This window comes from Anneissia japonica, unplaced genomic scaffold (assembly GCF_011630105.1).
Source record: "Anneissia japonica isolate Jap-2015-1 unplaced genomic scaffold, ASM1163010v1 scaffold284824_len513422_cov204, whole genome shotgun sequence".
Taxonomy (NCBI): Eukaryota; Metazoa; Echinodermata; class Crinoidea; order Comatulida; family Comatulidae; genus Anneissia; species Anneissia japonica.
In genome coordinates, this window is record NW_022732066.1 from 352,239 (window position 1) to 372,253 (window position 20,015).

Consider the following 20,015-nt stretch of genomic DNA (forward strand, 5'->3'; position numbering starts at 1 on the left):
GATTTTAATAGAATTTTTTATGGTGACCTACTTTGGAAGACAATCGGTCTTCCCACAATCAACTATGCATGTAGTGTCTGGTTTACCAACAGTAAAACATCAATTGACCGTATTGAAAACCTTCAATACCAAATGGCGAGATTTTTACTAAAATCCCAAGAAATGTTGCTAAGGAGGCCCTTTATGGTGATCTAGGATGGAATTCTGTAGAATCCATCCAGACAAACATTAGAATTACATACTTTAATAGACTTAAAAACATGGAAGATCATAGGTGGCCAAGATTACTTTTTTAGCTATATTTCAAGTTTATGATGTTTCAAAATGGCAATGGTTAAATAATATTAAGAAAAGTCTCAGTAATTGTAATTTATTAGATAGTTTCAATCTTAACTTATCACATACACTGACTAAAGATTTTAAAGAAATGAATAATATATATGATAAATCAAACAGGTTTGATCATGCTCAAAGGAAGTCGTCACTTAATGACTACATCTAAACCAAATCTTGAGTTACTGTATACCTCCTTGACAAATGTAACTTTTCAGAAGTGGCTCTTAAATTTAAAGCTCGATCAAACTCGCTTGATTTAGAAGGTCGCAAAGAAGCCTGGTCAACTATAAACACAGGTCTTTGCAAATTATGTAAAAGTGGTTGTAAAGAAACAGTAGATCACTTTGTTTTTGAATGATGTACATTTAACAATATTAGAGATACAATTTTCCAGGAACTTAAAAAGGAACTTAATGAATACAACTTGATATATTTTGGGATATGTTTACTTCAAGTTTAGCAAATTTTAGACACCATCTTTTCTTTGATGACCTGTCTATCCATAATGAATTTCCTCTTAAATACAATTTGGTTGATTCTGATTACAATGATGCAAGTTTTATCTTAGACAAATATTGTAAAAAATACCTTTATATTGCTTGGATGAAACGCAATGAGCTGTACAAGAACCTGTAATATTATACTGAATTTGACTTTGATTCTGCCCTGGTCCGTAGAAAAAGAAAATTAATAAATAAATAAAATAAATACATAATCCGGTAACTTCACATGACTTCTAAGTACAGGTTGTTGTGCAGCTCAGTGTGTTTCATTCAGTTTCCTTACTATATTTTAGTAAGATTTTTTTTTTAGATATACTAATAAGGGTAAAACTTTACTGTAAATTGCTTGGTTTTGTTTTTGTTATGCTATTTATCCTTTTGTTGTTTTTGAACTGTCTTTTGCTTTCCTTTCCTTATATTTTATACTGTTAATGGGTGCACCATCTAAGTGATGGGTGCCATTGATCTAAAAGTGAACCCAATAAATCGTATCGTATCGTATTCTAGCTCCTCCATGCGCAATATACTGTGCTATTGTTAACATATTAGGTGTTAATCATGTTACTGTGTAATCCTAATTCATGTTACCTACATTTGGTTTTCTATCATATGTATATTTTTTTTGTTCACTTGATCTTAAAAATGCGTCCATGGTGGACTGTATTCTGTTTGAAGTATTATTTTTGGACGCACCTTATCATGTGAAGTGTGCCACTGTTTCAAAAGTGTAGTTTCCGAATAAATTATTATTATTATTATTATTATAATTATTATTATTATTATTATTATTACGAGCTTTACGGGATTATTACGAGCGTAACGAGTTTTTACCGAATTAGATACGAGTTAAGTACGAGCATCCCGATCAAATGTTCCTGGTGATCGTAACCAACTCTGTGCGCTCGTACTTAACTTGTAATCGTTTCGGGGTGCTCGCACCAAACTCGTGGATTACAAAACGAGTATCCCGCCAACGAGTATCCCGAGTAATGTACGAGTTAGGTTGGAGTACCCTGAGTACTCATACGAGTTACCTACGAGTCCTTCGCGTTTACTACGAGTAGTCAACTCGTAGCATTAATTTTGAACATGTTCAAAATTAAGCCACGAGTTCAGAGCTACTACGAGTAGGTACGAATTATCCCCGATCTTCTCGAATCGTCCTACGAGTTTATGCCGAGTTAGCCACTCGGCAAACTCTTCTACTTCGTATGCTGAAAAAAACCCTAGTGCCGAGTCAACCACTTGTCCATCTCTCTATCCATTAGTCATTTATCCATCATCCAGTCACCTATCAACCCACCCTACTATCCATCCATACATTCATCATTTATTCGTTTAATCATTTGCTCTTTTCGGAATCTAACGAATCTCGTCAGCATAAAAGTTAAAAAGCGATAATACATCGAATATTAAATTGATTATAAATGAAATTATCACTTACCAATTATCTTTACGATTAAAATATATAATCCATGAAATATGAAAATAAACACCTTACATTAGTCAACTGAATTGAATCCATTCAATATTTATGAATCTTCAAATCAACTGAACATGTAATTATACAAGTACAGTAATAATATAACTGTACCAACATATAGTATATAATATAATAATGTATATATTATGATATAATATACCGGTAATAGAACATGTAATAATACAACTAAACATAACATATTTTTAAAACTAGGAGGTGCTATACCTTACTACCATTAAATATTAAACATCAATATAAAATCCTAACTAATCCTCCTAATCCACACAAAACCTACAATTATTAAAACTTCGCATGTTTTTTAATACTTTGTCTATTGGAATATGCAATTATCTCGAGAAATATGGTTTCTTAGTAGGCTAATTATATTATATCATCCATCAATAAGTAATGCTATGGTGATACAATACACAAAGTCAGACAACAGTCCGGTCTCGTCTGATGATCAGTCACAGTAGACAGTTCGCACAAAGGTCATGGACAGGTTTCCGGGGTTTTAGCCAATTAAAATGGCATTGGCTGCTAGAACCATGGAGGAATAAAATAACAGTAAATTTATCTACGTTTTTTTTTTATCTCGTATTTTGTTTAAATTAGGCCTGTAATGTATTTTTAGTCTCTTCTTTATCTGTGGTCTAATTGATGTTGTATGTTTTTCTTTTATAAATTGTAAATTAAGTGAACGCACCGTTATTTTGATGTGTGCCCTGATCAATTCTGAAAAAGAATATCTCAAGGCTTAAATTTCTCTATAGATTGTAATTCTATTATTTTATCGATGGTAGTCATTGTATTTTACTTGTATATTGTTATATTTTCTATAGTGACTGTTTGTATGTTTTTATATTTGTTTTACATTTTTTAATATAATACTGTATGTGATGACGAGCAGAAGAATTTCCCTTGTGGAACAATAAAGTTATCTTATCTTATCTTAGATTTTCATTCACGAAAAATTCTAAGTTCTGCCCTAATTCTTGTCACATCGATTATGCATGTTCCTCCTGGTATTCAACAAAATTGCCCAAAACTACCCAAGCTTCCAAAAAAAAAGCATTGAAATTTTAAAAATGTGATTTTCGCATGTATGTTTCCCTTTTAGTTTAATCTATAAACCCTTTTTTATTGTAATTGTTTGTGTTAATTATTAAAATTTATATTCATGAGGTGATAATACAGATAGAAAATACGCCCTCAGTCGGCCAGTAGTGTTATCAGTAGATCAGTGACCAAATTTTATTATGTAATGCATTAATTAGTAGGAACAATGACAACGCAAATCACGAATAAACAATTCCCATGTTTATAGCAATTAACAGTCAATTAACAATGTTATGTGAACTTCGTAGAGTTTTGCTTACTTAAATGGACTGAAGCATTCTTTGTTACTTCTTAATTCTTCCTCTATGTCATAGACTGACAAAAATATTTAAGGTTACCCAAGGATTTGAACGTAATATTCAAGAACCCAAGCAAGACCAATTCAAAATACCCAAGATTTTGGGTAAATACCGCAGCAGTGGTCACGTTGCTGCACGCTATACTTTAATGTTAGGCCCAGTGCAGTATCACGGATAGGCCTATGTGAATTATGCATGCTCCTTGCTGTCAACCAATAATATTGTAGCTTCGTTAGACCATAGAGACCATTCTATTTTCTCTATGGCTAGACGCTTCCCTCGTTCAGAAAAATATCTGGCCTGCAACAATAATCAAATGTTTTACGGAGCTGTCTCCTTCACTGAAAGTGGTAACTGGAAACATGGAGGACATTTTTTTATACCTCATTGATGGAAACGACCTACAGTATCTCTACTAATACAATCCAATTCACACTACCAAGTTAATTGAGGAAGGTCAACCGTAAACCCGTATCCGTTATGAGCCTAAAAATCATTTATCACCAGCAAACCAAATCCTCTAAAATAAACAATTGGAAAAAAAAAAACAAAAAAACGAAAAATATATATATTATATAAGTCTGAGAGTGTCATTTCTGGCCATAATACAAGTTTATTTGTTGTATGTTGTATGGAAATTTGTTCCTAAATAAAGTACTAAATGAATGAATGAACAATCATATTTTTTTTTACCTCAGCCCGACCATGATGGTGGGACTGAGGTGATATAAACCCTCCATCTGTATCTATTTCGAAATCCTGGATCTGCCACTGACAACAACAACAAATACTACTACTACTATTACTACTAATTACTACTACTACTACTACCACTACTACTACTACTACTACTACTACTACTACTACTACTACTACTACTACTACTACAGTGTTACTTACTACAACTACTTACTACAACTACTTACTACTACTACTACAAAAACGTACAGGAATAAAATCAAAAATAACATAATAATAATAATAACAATAATAACAACTTACTTACAAAACTACTAAGACATTACACTTTTTTTATAAGAACACTGAGGCTGAGATGGCTCAAAATAAGAACAAAATAAGGTAAGGTAAAACTGCGGTAAAATGTGAAATAAGTTTTATTTTTTTAAATAGAAAAAACCAACAAATCAAGCTGTCATATACAGTAGCAGCATTGGGTTTGACGTATACCATATAATAATACAGTACACTAATAAACAGCTGTACAATAATTTTCTATCTTTGTTTTGAAAAAAGTATGTAATTTGTAAATTAAGAACATTATGAGCCTGAAATAGGCAAAAAAATAAGAACACTGAGCCTCGGCAAAATTTTACTAGTTCTTATAAAAAAAAAGTGTATATATTTGTTTAAACAAAAAGTAGCACGGATCAAGTATCCGTTCGGCCAATAACATGACGCGATCCTAGGGCGTGGCACGCATAATATATTTTTATATGAACTGAATATTTAAATACTGAAATTATTTTTTGCCTTGAATTTACATTCCATGATTTTCAGATAGTTAAGTACTCTGCCGATTATGTTTAAATTAGATTACATTAAAAAATAAGAAGTTAAAATATTAGTAGAACAATGGCTCTAATTAATAGAAAGCGTATCATGTATCCTTGGAATTTGCAAGATCAGAATGAGAGTAACGAAAGAAGACTTTAAAACTCCATCACTCATAATAATTTATTTATTGAGTTTGTTCTATTAACAACCCGTACATATAAACCTAATAAAACGAATTGCTAAATAAATTAAAGTTTAGACTTACGACTAGCGGGGTAAAATTTCCTTGCTGCCGAACGATCGTATGCGAAGAAGCAAAATGATGATGAAGCGGGAATTGGCAGAGCGATTGAAAACGAGAGGAAGCAGGTACTGTATGCTAATTGCAGAATGACGTTGAACCAAGCCAACCAATAGCAATATTCGAGAAAGATATAGAAATGTCAGTCGGGTGTAGAATATCTTGCATATTTTGTCGCCGCCACTGAGTATTGGTATAGGCTATGCTTGTAGCATTTGACATAAGCATAGCCTCTCGATAATGCTACGCCTCAGCGGAAGCATAGACACTGCGTTCAACGACAATGAGAGATAGTTCTAAAAATGAATAGATGAAAGTGCATTAGCGCCTGAGTAGATATAGGCCTGTGAGGAGAAATACACTTTTTAAAATAGGAACCATTAAAATTTTGCCCAGATCAGTGTTCTTATTTTTTTGCCAATTTCAAGCTCAAATGACATTCGGCATTGTACATTGCTTGTAATTTATTTAATTTAATCAAAATTAAGGAACGTAACTGCACAAACTCCAATTTATATTTAGTAGGGAATTTTTAATTGACATTTATCACATTTATAAAAGATTCTATGTTATGTACAAAAAATATCTCAGAATTTATTTGTTGACAATAAAGTTGACTTGTATCTTGCATCTTGTAAAATGTTCTTATGTTGTCTTAATGATAGAAAATTATTTCTTTCAGCAGTATTCATTCATTCTTTACTATTCAGCCAAACAAATGTACAATACAATTTACACAATGCAGTATAAACAACAGAAATAACAAACAAATTGTATATTAGTGCACAGTATTATTTATAAAGGGTATACTGTAATCCAAACATCTCCCTTATCACACCTACGTATATAAGGTACAGAATAACAAATATTACGACCAAGAATTTTACGGTCTGTATGGTATGTGACTAGCTTGTTTTGGTGGGGCTTTTATTGTTTTGTTTTTTTTGTTTTGTTTTTTTTATAGTTTTTTAAAATAAAAATCTCATTTGACATTTTAAGTCAACCTCAATTTGTTCTTATTTTGTTCATATTTTTGAAGCAATTTCAGCATCTGTTTTCTTATTTACAAAATGTATGTTACTGCCTAAAAAAAATGTTTTCTAACAAGTATCCTACATTTTCACGAAAACGATGTGTGACAGGCCATCTGGGATCCAGGGGTGAAACATTCGGCTGAGATGTTTTTGAACCCCCCCCCCCCCATCCACTCTAAAAAAAAAAAGAATCGTGGTCGACGGAAAGTATGTGTAATAATAATAATAATAATAATAATAATAATAATAATAATAATAATAATAATAATAATAATAATAAGGTTTATAAAGCGCGCAAATCCACTGCAGTATTGCTCAAGGTGTGTGCGTGTGTGGCCGGTACTTATATTGAAAAAAGGCCACACAATTTGTAACAAAAAGCGGCCCAATACACGACACAAAACATATAAGCGCTTTAACAACCCACCTTTAAAAACCACCTAACGCCACCCACCCTTTAAAAAACCACCTAACGCCAAAATTGAACACCATCTGAGCATAGCAGTTTATCGTCCCCGATTAATCATGAGGAAAGATTATTAAGCCAAACCATTATTGCAAATGAGATTGCGAACGACAGAGCTCCGTAATACTACACCAATTATTGTAGTGAACAGTACATACATGTATGCTAGAGACACAAAACAGGAATACGTAAAATAAAAAAGATATTTGACAATTTGACATTGGTAATAAATAAATATAGAATGCAATATAATCGTGTGTAACCCAATAATCTACTGTACTTGTTAAACAACGATAGGCTTCGTCCAATTGAACAATATGGTGTCCGGGCCTACTGTCTAGACTATAATCACAATACGTGTATCATTGACAAAATTCAGCAAAGGCCGCTTAAGGTCATTACAACAATAACATTTATCTATATGGTGGGATGAGGATGAATCCATTAGATTCACCAGCACATCTCTAGCATCGAACAGAAATCTGTAACATCATATAGGTGTACGGTAAGAAATGGCCCAGGAAAAAATGGCCCTGGTAAACATGGCCCCAGTAAAAATGGCCCCAAATGACAAGTAGGTAAAAATGGCCCCAATGAAAAAATTCAGTAATAGAAATGATATTTTTTTTAAATCTTCAAATATTTAAATACTGTAATAAGCAAGAATTGAATCAATAACAAATACAGTTACACAGCAGATGCAAATAATGTACTGAGAGATTATCAGAAAACAAGGGCCATTGAACATTTTTTGATAGTTGAAATAAGTTTTAAAAACGTTATTCCACTAACAAAGTAGAGGAATGACATAGAGTGCTTCAACTACCAAAATATGCAACTCATAGATAACTACAAAATTCACTTTTGTTTAGTATCAAATGAAATAACTACATGTTATAAACAGTGCAAATAAACAGTAGTTAAAGCATGTCGATCAATTGTTTTGAATGACAAGTTCATGTATGGGAAAATGGAGGCTTACTTTACTTCAACAAATGTTCTGCTTAGAGTTACTTCAAAGAAGTATTTGTTAATCAAATATAAGTAAACTGAATAATTATAAGGAATAGTAAATTTAAGTGCCTAAAACTATACTATATAATGTAAACTGAGATACTATATTATATACATAGTTATGTAAATATGGCAATTATGCTAAGAATTAAAATGGCGTGTAATTGTGAGGGTAAAGTAATTATGGTAGGATAAAATTGTACAGTATTGCTAAATCCCAAAAACCTCCTAAACCACACTGTAGAAAACCAAACAATTCAATTGTGATTGACTCACTTGGTATATCAATAAGAAAGTTAAATATTTATAAGAACCTATTTTTTGGTTAAAATGTTTTTTTTTTGTTTTTTTTTGTGAAAAAATACTTGCAAATACACCACAATCCTCCAAACACACTGCGAACCCCATCAAAACCCTTTAATTACGATTGTAGAACTCTCTTTTTCTAAAAAAAAAAAAAAGAAAAATAATAATTTGATGCTCATATAAACTCATTGTTTGTGGGGTTTACCAATACCCGGATTGAATTTCTGGAAAATTATAATTCCGCTTCCTTGAAATTGGCCACAAATAAATTATTTTAGTATTAATAAATGCATGATTTATGTTGATTTATTGATTTTGTTGTTGCTAATTTTTTACATTTAAATGGAAAAAAAATAAAAAAGTGTTATTCATGGCTTTTTTTTTTATCTTTTAATATTTTATCATTGAATATGTAATTTCTGCAAAAAGTAAAATGTAAATGGCAATTTATATGATGTTAGATTCCTTTTAAAAACTAAATTATTTCAGTTTAAAAAAATGCATACGATGATTTAAAAAAAAATCATTTTTAATACAGAATTTTATTATTTGGGCTATTTTTACCTACCTTTCATTTAGGGCCATTTTTACCAGGGCCATTTTTACCGTGGCCGTTTTTTCCGGGGCCATTTTTTCCGGGGCCATTTTTACCGTACACCTTACACGACTTACAAAAGGAGAGCGTTAAAGCAGGACTTGATGATAAATTTCAGCAAAACAAATGTAATGACGATTACGTCTACCTTGGAAAGATCTGCTTGAAGAATGGAACAATTGAAGATGTAAATCGACGAACACACCTAGCCTCGGCTAAGTTCGACAAACTAAAGTACATCCTTAAAGACCAAGAGCTACCAATGTGTTTAAATTAAGCCTTTTAATTATTATGAGGATCACGGATAAAATAGTATTTTGATGATACGCTTATATTAACCATTGACGTATTATAGGGATATTCAAAGAGAATTACGGAGTATGGATTGGATACGTCAGTAACAGACATTAAACACTTTATGATATAGATTTTAGCTCAGGATTTCCCCTTTAACAAGAGGAGAGCTGATGAGAGCGTTATAAAAATGAGGGACGATAGCCACGGGTGATTGGCATAAGGTGGTAAATTGAGGAAGGCACAAAGTTTGTATACCATTTTTACTCTCATGCCTCCGGATCCGCCACTCTCTTAACTATTCAGACACACTGCACATAGAGATCCCACTACGTCATCTTGCAACTCATAGGCTAATACCTGGGCTTACTATGTCTGGTCATAAGAAAGAATTACTATGTCAGAACAATTTTTATACCTCCTTGGTCAGAACATTCATTATTAAATGTAACGGGTATAAAATAAAACTACAACATACAGAGTCAGTGTATGCCAGAAAGTACAGATGGTTAATAATTCGATCACCAACTCAAGACTCTTTGGATTATACAAACACGGCAATTAAAATGAAAAGTTATCTTATTACAAGAATTGGTTGACCATGAATGGGCTAAAGGGATTAAATCTAGAAGAAGGTGTGAAAAGGATTGACCACAGGGGTGGATGGGGTGCAGGAAATAGTATAGTAAGGTATATTAATTAAAGCTAGAATATTATATAAGAAGAATATTATTAAAGAAGGTATTTTTAATCATTGCATATCAGATTTAGATTAATGTATTACATATCATATTTAGGTTAACTGTATTTGCTAAGTTTCTTAATGTTTCATGTTTCTTTTGTATTAAATATATTTTACATTTATATTTAAAAAAATATTAGAATATTATTTTACATTAAATATCCTTAACTGACCACCTATCTCAATTTTATATTTATAATGTATTTATTTTGTTAACGTATTTATTTTGTTACTTGATTGTTTTACAGTTAAAGACAGATTCCGGAGTAAATTTTTTTTCTTTTTTTTCCATATGTTGCATAACTGATTACTAAAAGCATATTTGACGGTTAATGAGATACAGATATTTGAATATTTAAAAACTGGGGGAAAGGGGGCGTAACCACCCTTTTCTCCACCATTCTGTATCTCATTTTTAATTTTTATTTCCATTAAGTAATTCATGTCCAGGGAATGGCTACTCTGATTAAACTGTTACACCTGTATAAGCATGGAGGAACTAAACTAATTCCTCCATCGGATACGCAAGGAGGTGGTACGTAAGGGAATTGTTCTCTCAATTCTTCCTAATCATACCCGGCTGTCTCTTATACACATCTAGATGTGTATAAGAGACAGGTTTTACTGTGAATGCACCATCGATGTGATGTGTGCCGCTGCTAAAAAAAGCGTTTTTAAAATAAGTATTATTATTATTATTATTATTATTCATTTATTAAAACAAGTAGTCGTTCAGTCTACTGACAACATAAATGTCAACGATACATTAACCTGCCTACTGTATACCCTTGCGACATACCAGCATTATTTCCAGCCAAGTTTTCCATTTCTATCTGTTACGTGTCAATAAATGTCAGAAACTTCAATATCATATTAACCATTCCCTGAATTTGAAACAATTGTTTGAAACAATCATCATTAATATTATTATTATCTTTATTATCACTATCATTCTAATCTCTATTAATATTATTAAATTATGTATTTTTATTCATTGTATAATTATCAATTGCTTTGGATATAATATAAGTGTAATGTACGGACGAAATATTTACAATATACAATATTGGCATATTCGATGTTTTCCATATGTATATATATTTAGCGATGATTTTGATATTTTATTTCATTTCATTACTGTACATTAGTTAGAATGATAATGTTTCATTTATTAGTGGTTTTTGCAGGCCTATTTTTATAAGGGCCTACAGACAGTAGTACTGTAGATCTTGGTTTGTTTTTACTTTGTGAACATACGTACGACTTTAGATCGGCGGCACACAAATTAAATGCAATACAATGAGTCACTTAATTAAAGTACACTTAATACTAATAAAACATAATTAGTAAGAACTATACAATAACTAAAATAAAACTGAGGAATTAGGTAATGAACTTAAAATTAAAAAATACAATAAAACAATACATTTGTGTACACATACACATAAAAGGTATACAATTCATGCTTGATTCAGTAATGCTCCCATCTACTCCACACAACCTCCCCCCCCCCTACCACACCTCCTTCTATTATACATTAAATGACGTTCCAGTGCATTGTAGTGAGATGATTGTAAATAATAATAATACTCTTTCACTCTTTGTTTGTATGTATGTTTCATCACTGTCCTTAAAGCTGGTATACAGTTCATTTGTAAAATCCAGCTATAATGTTTATGTACGTTTCCAATGTATCACACAATTAAAAGAAATTTAAATGAAGACGAATTCGTAGTGCGTCCGTTCTTGAATACGCCCAGCTGTGCCTCCGGAAGGGGTTAATAAATAAACTTGAAGGCCCAAAGAAAACTGTGTCACTCGGATCATGGCACATTCTCACTGCACAGATGTTCACTGAAATGAATTGGGATTCATGGAACAAAAAAACATAAAAGGAAATCAAGGCAATTTATAGCAGGGAATCATTTTAACTCCCTGGTTACACCAACATCCTAAGTTATGCAAAGTTACCGTACCCTTTAAATGTTGTTATCGTTATATGTCGTTGTCAAATAAATATTAATTATATTGAATTGAAAATACGGGTTTAGTAGATATCAACAACAACGGTGTATTTTATTAAGACGGCTTCCGTATCTAAGTCACAATCACATGGTAACAACGATTATTACCTTTAATCCTATTCTCATTATAAAAGAAATGAAGTCAGCAAGTCGTCTAACCCCCATCTTACAAAATTTTCCAGATGAATGAGTCACAAAGAGGTAACATAAATACAGACTTCTTGGCTCTTTAGGTGGTCAGAAAAGCAAGTCAGGAAGCTGCTACTGTACTGTAGATGACCCAAACTTATACCCAGATATTCATAAACCGTTTTATATTGTTTTTGTTTTGACTTTTTTTTTGGATGAGTAGAACGTTGGTGATTTTTCTTGTGCTGCATTATTATTATCCTTCATAAATCCTTCATTTAAACATTCAAAAGTTTTTAAATAATTTTAACATTTAAAGTAGTTTGATTAGGAGATACATAATTCCTTTATTTTGTTGAAATTGTCAAATTGGATGCTTCCCTTTGTGAGAGCCACGGATTTTCCAAATAAATTGGAAATTGATTCTATTTGAAGGTTATCCAGGCATCCGCTTTCCCGCTAGCACCCAGAAAAAGATATTAGAATCGCAGATGTCGCTGCATAGGAACCAGGTACGCGTCGGTACGGTACCAATGCGTACGTGGGACCGCCTACCAATCAGTATACTGCGTAGGCCTACTGCGGGTACCAGCTACATACCAGGCTTAAAATATTTGAGGAATCTGTTGAAGTGTGTGTTTACATGGTATAAATTGCAGTAGGCCTACAGAACATAATAATAAAAATTACTGAAGTTCCTGCATTCTTTACTATGTAATTTTATTGCAAAACAGATATATTATACGAATAGGCTTTATATAAAAATAAGACACTCAACACTCATATTAGTTTTTACACAAATAATATAACACTTGGTTAGTAGTAAGCCTACGCGTCAGTCTCATTTTAGTAATCTAAGGTATATCTATCAAAACGCATTGGCTCTATACTATGACTCCAGTGAGTTTTTGGATCATGTAAATGTTAATCCGCTATTCATAATGTTCGCTTTTCAGTGGCGGACCCAAGAATTCAAAATAGATTGGGCCCAAAGAGGGCTCACAAAGGCAATTATTTATAAGGTTAATATCAATAATTTTTAAACAAAGTTAACTAGACATAAGGATTAAATCAGTAAAAAAAACACAGACAGTACTTGACTATATAAAAAATTACTGAACGTGAGCTGTCGTCTACGCAGTGAACTACATCATGCTCAAAAATTGTATTTCTTAGAAGTACTGTGTGTTTTTGTTCTGATGTACCGGTAATAGTGTTACATAAGGCTATCTTACATAAGCGTTACTCATCGTAACAAATAGATTCGCTTTCATAAATAAACTTTAAGTTCACTAGCTAGTATAATATACGAAAAAGGTTCGCTAGTCATGAAGGGGAAATAAGTGGGAGGGGCTAGGAGGCCCCCCCCCCCCGAAATGGGTCCAGGGACTGACGCCCTCAGAATCTCATGAATTTTTTAATCTACAGTCATAATCAGTAATTATTACATAGGGGTTTTTTTGTCCTCGAGGGATTGTGGGCTCCCCATTCTTACATATGATTAGGAGACCCATTTTCTCATTATGATTAGCAAAACCTTTGTATCACATTGCTTTTTTATGACTAGACTGGTAGAGTGTATTCGAATGTTATCACTAGCGAACCTTAAGTTTGCCCCATTAACGTGGTTTTTCTAAAATAAGTCATCTTATATAGGCCTACAGCCAAAATTCATCCCTGAGTTCGCCATCCATACAATATAAGTAATTCAATTTCATTACAATTATAACGTGCGAATGAACACCTAATATTTCATGAAATTAGGCCTACTGCCCTTTCTACAACGATTGATGTTCAAATTTTTCACTGAGCTATAAACAAAGTATCATAAAAATGCTCATGAGTTTTGGTGGTGAGGAAATAAGGTGTTCAGGAAATAATAGGACTGCATCCTACAGACCTGGGAAAGACGACTTTTCCATCAAGCTATACGGCAGCTCCACTACAGGCCCCCGTTTGTCTGCCTTCCATTCAATCGCTATACTCACATTGTTTTCAGTGCAGTCGTAACACTGCGTACTGTCCACTGTTGTCGATGGCGTGTGTAGTGATTTTATGGAATCAAGACGGCAATAGTAACTAACAGTATTCCAATCAATTTCTTCTCCATATCACACAAGCCAGTGCGATTAGCGCCATCAGAATCGCCCCTGCACATAATGTCCCCAACGTGCTTGAAATTGCTTGTTTTTTGGTTACCAGACGTTGTATTATTGCTTCTGCCTTCACCGGGTGATAGTGACAATAGAAGCTAGCCCCAGTCTCTGTGTATTTGTCACGAAAGTTAAGATAGTCCTGATCTTCCTTATATTTACCAGTCGCTGTATAAATATAATCTGGGTCGTAGGTGTCGCACACCGGATAACTACACAGTAAAAATAAACAGAAATTAACCTAAAAAAATCGTGTTCATGGACGTAAAAAAGGTGCGCGTGCTAACAAGTCAGCGCTGGCCATGCCGTCACCAATTAATGGTTCTATAGGAATGTAGGTAAGAATGGCCCAGGAAAAAATGGCCCCAGTAAAAATGGTCCCAAATGACAAGTAGGTAAAAATGGCCCCATTGAAAAAATTCAGTAATAGAAATGATATTTTTTTTTTAATCTTCAAATGTTTAAATACTGTAAACTGAGATACTATATTATATACATAGTTATGTAAATATGGCAATTATGCTAAGAATTAAAATGGCGTGTAATTGTGAGGGTGAAGTAATTATGGTAGGATCAAATGGTATTGCTAAATCCCAAACACCTAAAACACACTGTAGAAAACCAAACAATTCAATTGTGATTGACTCACTTGGTATATCAATAAGAAAATTAAATATTTATAAGAACCTATTTTTTGGTTAAAATGTTGATTTTTTGGCGAAAAAATACTTGGAAATACACCACAATCATCCAAACACACTGCGAACCCCATCCTCTGTACCAATGCGTACGTGGGACCGCCTACCAATCAGTATACTATATATACACACACACACACACACACACACACACACACACACACCATGGGCGACAGACATAAGGCTACTGCAGTTTGTCATACCGTATGTAATTTGGTTTTAATGTAATTTTATTGTTTCGATTGTCTATGTATGTCTCTCCTTACTGGAGGTTATCTGAATAAATTGAATTGAAAACACTGACTTAATTGAGATAAAATAATAATAATAATAATAATAATAATAATAATAATAATAATAATAATAATACAGTATTTTATGGATTATACTGTACTGCACAAATATAACGCAATTTAGTTCTTATTACTACAATGTTATATTTGGCAATTCTTTTTACCTTTGTTGCTGCGAAGCAGCCAATAAAATCAATTACTTTAGGCGACGTTTGTAGACTAACCTACTCGTACCAACGTCCGCATGTCGCGCTAGCCTTATCTACTCTAGGTCTAGACTAGCTAGGATGGTATAGGCCTAGCCTTATTGTCTATTTAACATCACAATAATTCGTTATTAGACATATAGTTGTTTTTTGAATTGTACTCCACAAATCTCAGCCGATACCTCGCACAACTGACTAACGTCTCTATCTATTGTCGTGACGTCATGGCTCGCTGGCTCACACTTGTGATATGTCTCGCACTTGTGATCAAATAACACGCTGGCTCGCACTTTGGCAACACTATTTGGCAGTCAACTCGCCCCTAGAAAACCCGCCCTTGGAAACTTGCCCCATAAAAAAAATGTACACTTCCTAGACCATGCATTCTTCAAAATAAAAATTGTAACATTTGGTAATCAACTACATTTTCCACATACATAGACATTTTTGAAACTTTATTAGAAAAAACCTAAACCATAATTCACCACACTATAGACACTTTTTGACAAAAATGAAAAATTACGACTTTGTTACCCAATGAGAAGTGTTTTAATATAGACAATGGGTCGTGTCTCATATTATTTGTTATAGTTTTATTATTCATTATTTTCACTTGACTCGCATAAATAATTTTGTTCGAAGAACATTTATATGCAGTTGTACTTCGCAGCACTTCACTTGCAATTTGCAATTTCTTGTATTGTTTATATTTGAATGTTCGAATAAAATACTGTATACCATGAGAGTTGAAAAAACAAAATGCGCCTCACACTACGGGATTTACATGCTAATCGAGTTTCATCGACCGTCGTGGGTTACAGTATTCACTACATTCAATTGCTCATTCCCTCCCTTGTTCTTGGTCAAGAGTTCACCGGCATTATCTAGCAGCAAAAAGCAGTGGTTTCAAACGGCAATGAAGGTTGACACGCATTGACACAATTATGGCCTATCATATCACACCTTTTTCTTTCTTTTAAATTTGTCCTTGTTTTCTGTTAATTTTAGTTTTTTGTTGATAGAAAAGGCTAAGGCCAGATGCCAACATTGTCATTAGTCGAGCGCCTGTGATTCACTGAAATATACATACAAGACAGTACAGTTGAATTAAAATTTGTTTTCCTGACCTTGGAATACAAAAATATTGAAAACATACAGTGCATAAATCAATAATAATACTGTATATACAGTAAAGAAGATCTAAATGATATGTAACTGGAGTAGGAAATGGTAAACGAGTTGGATTGTTATAAAATGGATCATAAATTACGATTGTCGGTATTATTATTATAGAGATGTGACTGGTAAATAGGCCTACTTTATTAGATGACAGGCATATAGCAAAAATGAGTTTTTTAAATCTATTGTTTTTACATTGGGTTGAAAAGTCCTTCCTGATCTGTTAAAATGAATGCTCATTTAGTGGATGAATGTCGTCTGTAATAATTTGTTCCAGGCATGGAGGCGAGACAAACCAGTCTGTTTTGGATACCTATAGGCCTATATTTTAACATGTTAGCTAAGTTGACTTAACAAGAATATGTTATTTTTGTTTTCTCTACAGCACATAGAGACCACGTTATACAATGTGTCTCTAACCACTACCATCACCATATTATTACTCAACAACACTCTTGTTACATATTAACAGAATGACATAAACGAAAACCACTAATTTTTCATTTGTTTCTCAGTATGAAAAGCTTAAAAAAATTATAAAAATATATAATATTTCTGATAACTAGGCCTAATTCATCTGTAAATAGAAAGGTTCCATCTTTAAATTATGCACTTTATAAATGTCACTACCTACATACATACAAATAAATATCATATATTTTGATTGTATTAATTTACTATGCAATTTTAAATGTACTTTAATATTCATCCTGTTATTGGCATTTACGCTGTTGCATGAGATGAAATAAAAATAATTTTTTTGATAAAATATAGTATAACTATGCACTACAAATTCATATTTATAAAAACTGAAATTGTAGGATATGGGCCTCTGATTCAAACAAGGGGTCGCAAGCATGAGACCCACCCAAATATTTATTATGTAACCCCTCCCCCAATTTCGTGTCTGTACAAAATGCCTTTAAAAAGAAAACAGAAATATTCAAATATAAAGCTTTTTCCTTCTTGATATAAATCAAACTACTTATTACACTACTGGATTTTAACTATCGGCTTCCTCTCGACAGGGAGTTGTTATAGTTATTTCATGATGTAATATTCATTGTCATTTAAGTTACGAAATACAGAGTACTTAGTTTAAAAGGTCATGGTCACATTCTTTATATGGAACCTTCCACTTTTCTATAGGTGTCTTTTTGTTACTTTATGCGGCTAATATTGCAAAACATGTATTTCCCCCTTGAAATTGTTCAAAGTACAAGAAACTTTGCTAAAACAATGTATTGTAATTAGCAATTCCATTTTTAAACTACAATTTCAAACTGATATTACTGAAGATGAACAAGATTCGAAATATTGAAAAAAAATATTGGCACTGGGAAGTGGGTGGGGAAGGCAGCTCTCGCCAACCCACAGCAGCCTGACTGAGGTTACGATTAGAACCATTTCCTGTGCTATCAACTTTCCTTCCCTACGGTACGTGTTTACAGTGACATCCATATTCTGAAATTTCGATCTGATGAGCAAGCGAAGACAACAGTTTCGATATTGAGATAAAAATGGAACTCACTCATATATGAACTCTGACCTCACAATTAACTAAGCAAACTGGCTGGCTGGCAGTATCACATTTTAATATTTCTATACTGTAGTAAATTACTTATAAACTTACCTCGCTGTCACTAGCAAATGACTTGTCACTTTCATACAACAATGCTGTTCTGTTCCTCTGGTTATCAAAAAATGACACAAATATTTTGAGGCACTCAAAATCACCGTAGTCGCAATAAGTGGTCGAAGAATATGAGGAATCGTCCACCTGATAACAATTGCATTCTTTATCATACAGTATTTTGATGTAGTGCGACAATACGGTACACTCACCCTCCTCAAAGTCCTTAGTTTTGTTATACGGGTGTACATATACAATACACATAATAATAAGCATGACAAGAGTGACTACACCAGTAAGGACAATAGCTACTTTGTAGTGAACTGCCGCACAGCTCCCCATAGTCGATTACAGTATTTCGTCGTTCTGACAGAGGAAACCTAGGCCTACAGGTTTTGACACCTGGCCTATTAAAACTGTTACAATATAACTACTTATCTGGATTTGCAACTTAAAGGATTCTTTTATTGACGACAGCGGTAAAGAATAGCCAAAAGAGATTCCTTTGAATGGGTTCTACCATTCTACAATGGGAATCCAAAAATCTGAAAGAGCTCGGCTCAGCATGGGTCAATACTCCATGCATGGCAAAAATACGGTACTGTACCGCACCTGTCCTGCGTCACTGCCGATTACCATGCCAATTATAGGCCCCTATCTATAAATTAACGATGAATAGGCCCTACTTTCTATAGATTTCAGACCTTTAGGACGTGGTACTGTATATAGAAAGAACGGAACGGTGGCCCTCTTATCATGCAGATTTCTACCACAGAGTAGGCTATTTAAACGCGAACGTTTCCCCTAGGCGAGGCTTTCTTTCTACCTTGTTTAGCAAACCCGCCGCCCGCCAATAATAATTTCGAATGAAAATAAAATTTTATTTTTGTCCGGTTAGCCACCCGCCGCCAAGAAAAATGGAATTTTCAGAAAAAAATAAAAGTTTATCTTTATTTTTATTACGCCAGCCGCTGCCTTGAAAATCCATCAATAAGATATTACCGTATATTTCTTCCTAATCATATTATAAATTTAAAGCATTTAACCATCCCATTACTACACTGTTTAAGTTTTATCTTTATTTTCTCCTCCGACTGGATGTTTTGACAAAACCATTCGCTAAATAAGAAAACAACATTTTATTTTTATTTTCCGCCCTCCTCTGACGATCTAAAAAATTAAATTTCTAAAAACAAAGTTTCACGAAACAAGGTATAAAAAAAGTCAACATAGACCTACACTAAAATTGCTTAAGTAAGAATAAAATAAGAACAAATTGAGGCTGAGGTAAAATGTCAAATAAGGTTATTATTCAAAAACTAGAAAAAAAAACCCCCAACAAATCAAGCATAATTTTGTTAAAACGCAATAGGCCTATATACTCGTCATGGTTAGAATGCCCCGCAATATAAATCCACATTACTTTCACTTGAGTGTCTTTGTTCAAAAAAGACCTAGCCATTCCATTTCATTTCATTTATTTTGTCATCAGAAAAACAATCCGGAAACGAGAAAATACATAAAAAAAACAGACAGAAAAATAGTAAATTGTTAAAAACTCGACGGGATTAACCTAAAAGCGAAACAAATGACAGTCGAGTGGTTCTCCATAAAAACACTTAAAATCTTCGTAAACAGTATATATATTGAAATTAGGCCTATATCTACTTCACTATTTACAATGAACAGGGAC

The 20,015-nt window shown here is 33.1% G+C and overlaps 2 protein-coding genes across 3 annotated transcripts in view; both read right to left on the reverse strand.

Annotated features, from left to right (window-relative positions):
* The window catches only part of LOC117115550 (ly6/PLAUR domain-containing protein 2-like), a 20,184-nt gene extending 14,587 nt beyond the window's left edge, over nucleotides 1-5,597 (reverse strand). The window contains exon 1 of one of the 2 annotated variants that reach the window (XM_033259396.1): nucleotides 5,521-5,597. The gene's annotated coding sequence lies outside the window, so the exon portion shown is untranslated. Of the gene's footprint in view, nucleotides 1-924; nucleotides 944-5,520 lie in introns of those variants that run through there. The other variant, XM_033259398.1, reaches the window with a different exon arrangement.
* Nucleotides 5,598-12,863: 7,266 nt separating this feature from the next.
* LOC117115558 lies at nucleotides 12,864-19,061 on the reverse strand. The gene is made up of 2 exons (XM_033259407.1): nucleotides 18,323-19,061; nucleotides 12,864-14,530 (listed from the first exon to the last, which is right to left on the reverse strand). The coding sequence occupies exons 1-2, from the start codon at nucleotides 18,662-18,664 to the stop codon at nucleotides 14,255-14,257; spliced, it is 618 nt and encodes a 205-aa protein (XP_033115298.1). The 5' UTR covers nucleotides 18,665-19,061; the 3' UTR covers nucleotides 12,864-14,254.
* Between the last annotated feature and the right edge of the window lie 954 nt (nucleotides 19,062-20,015).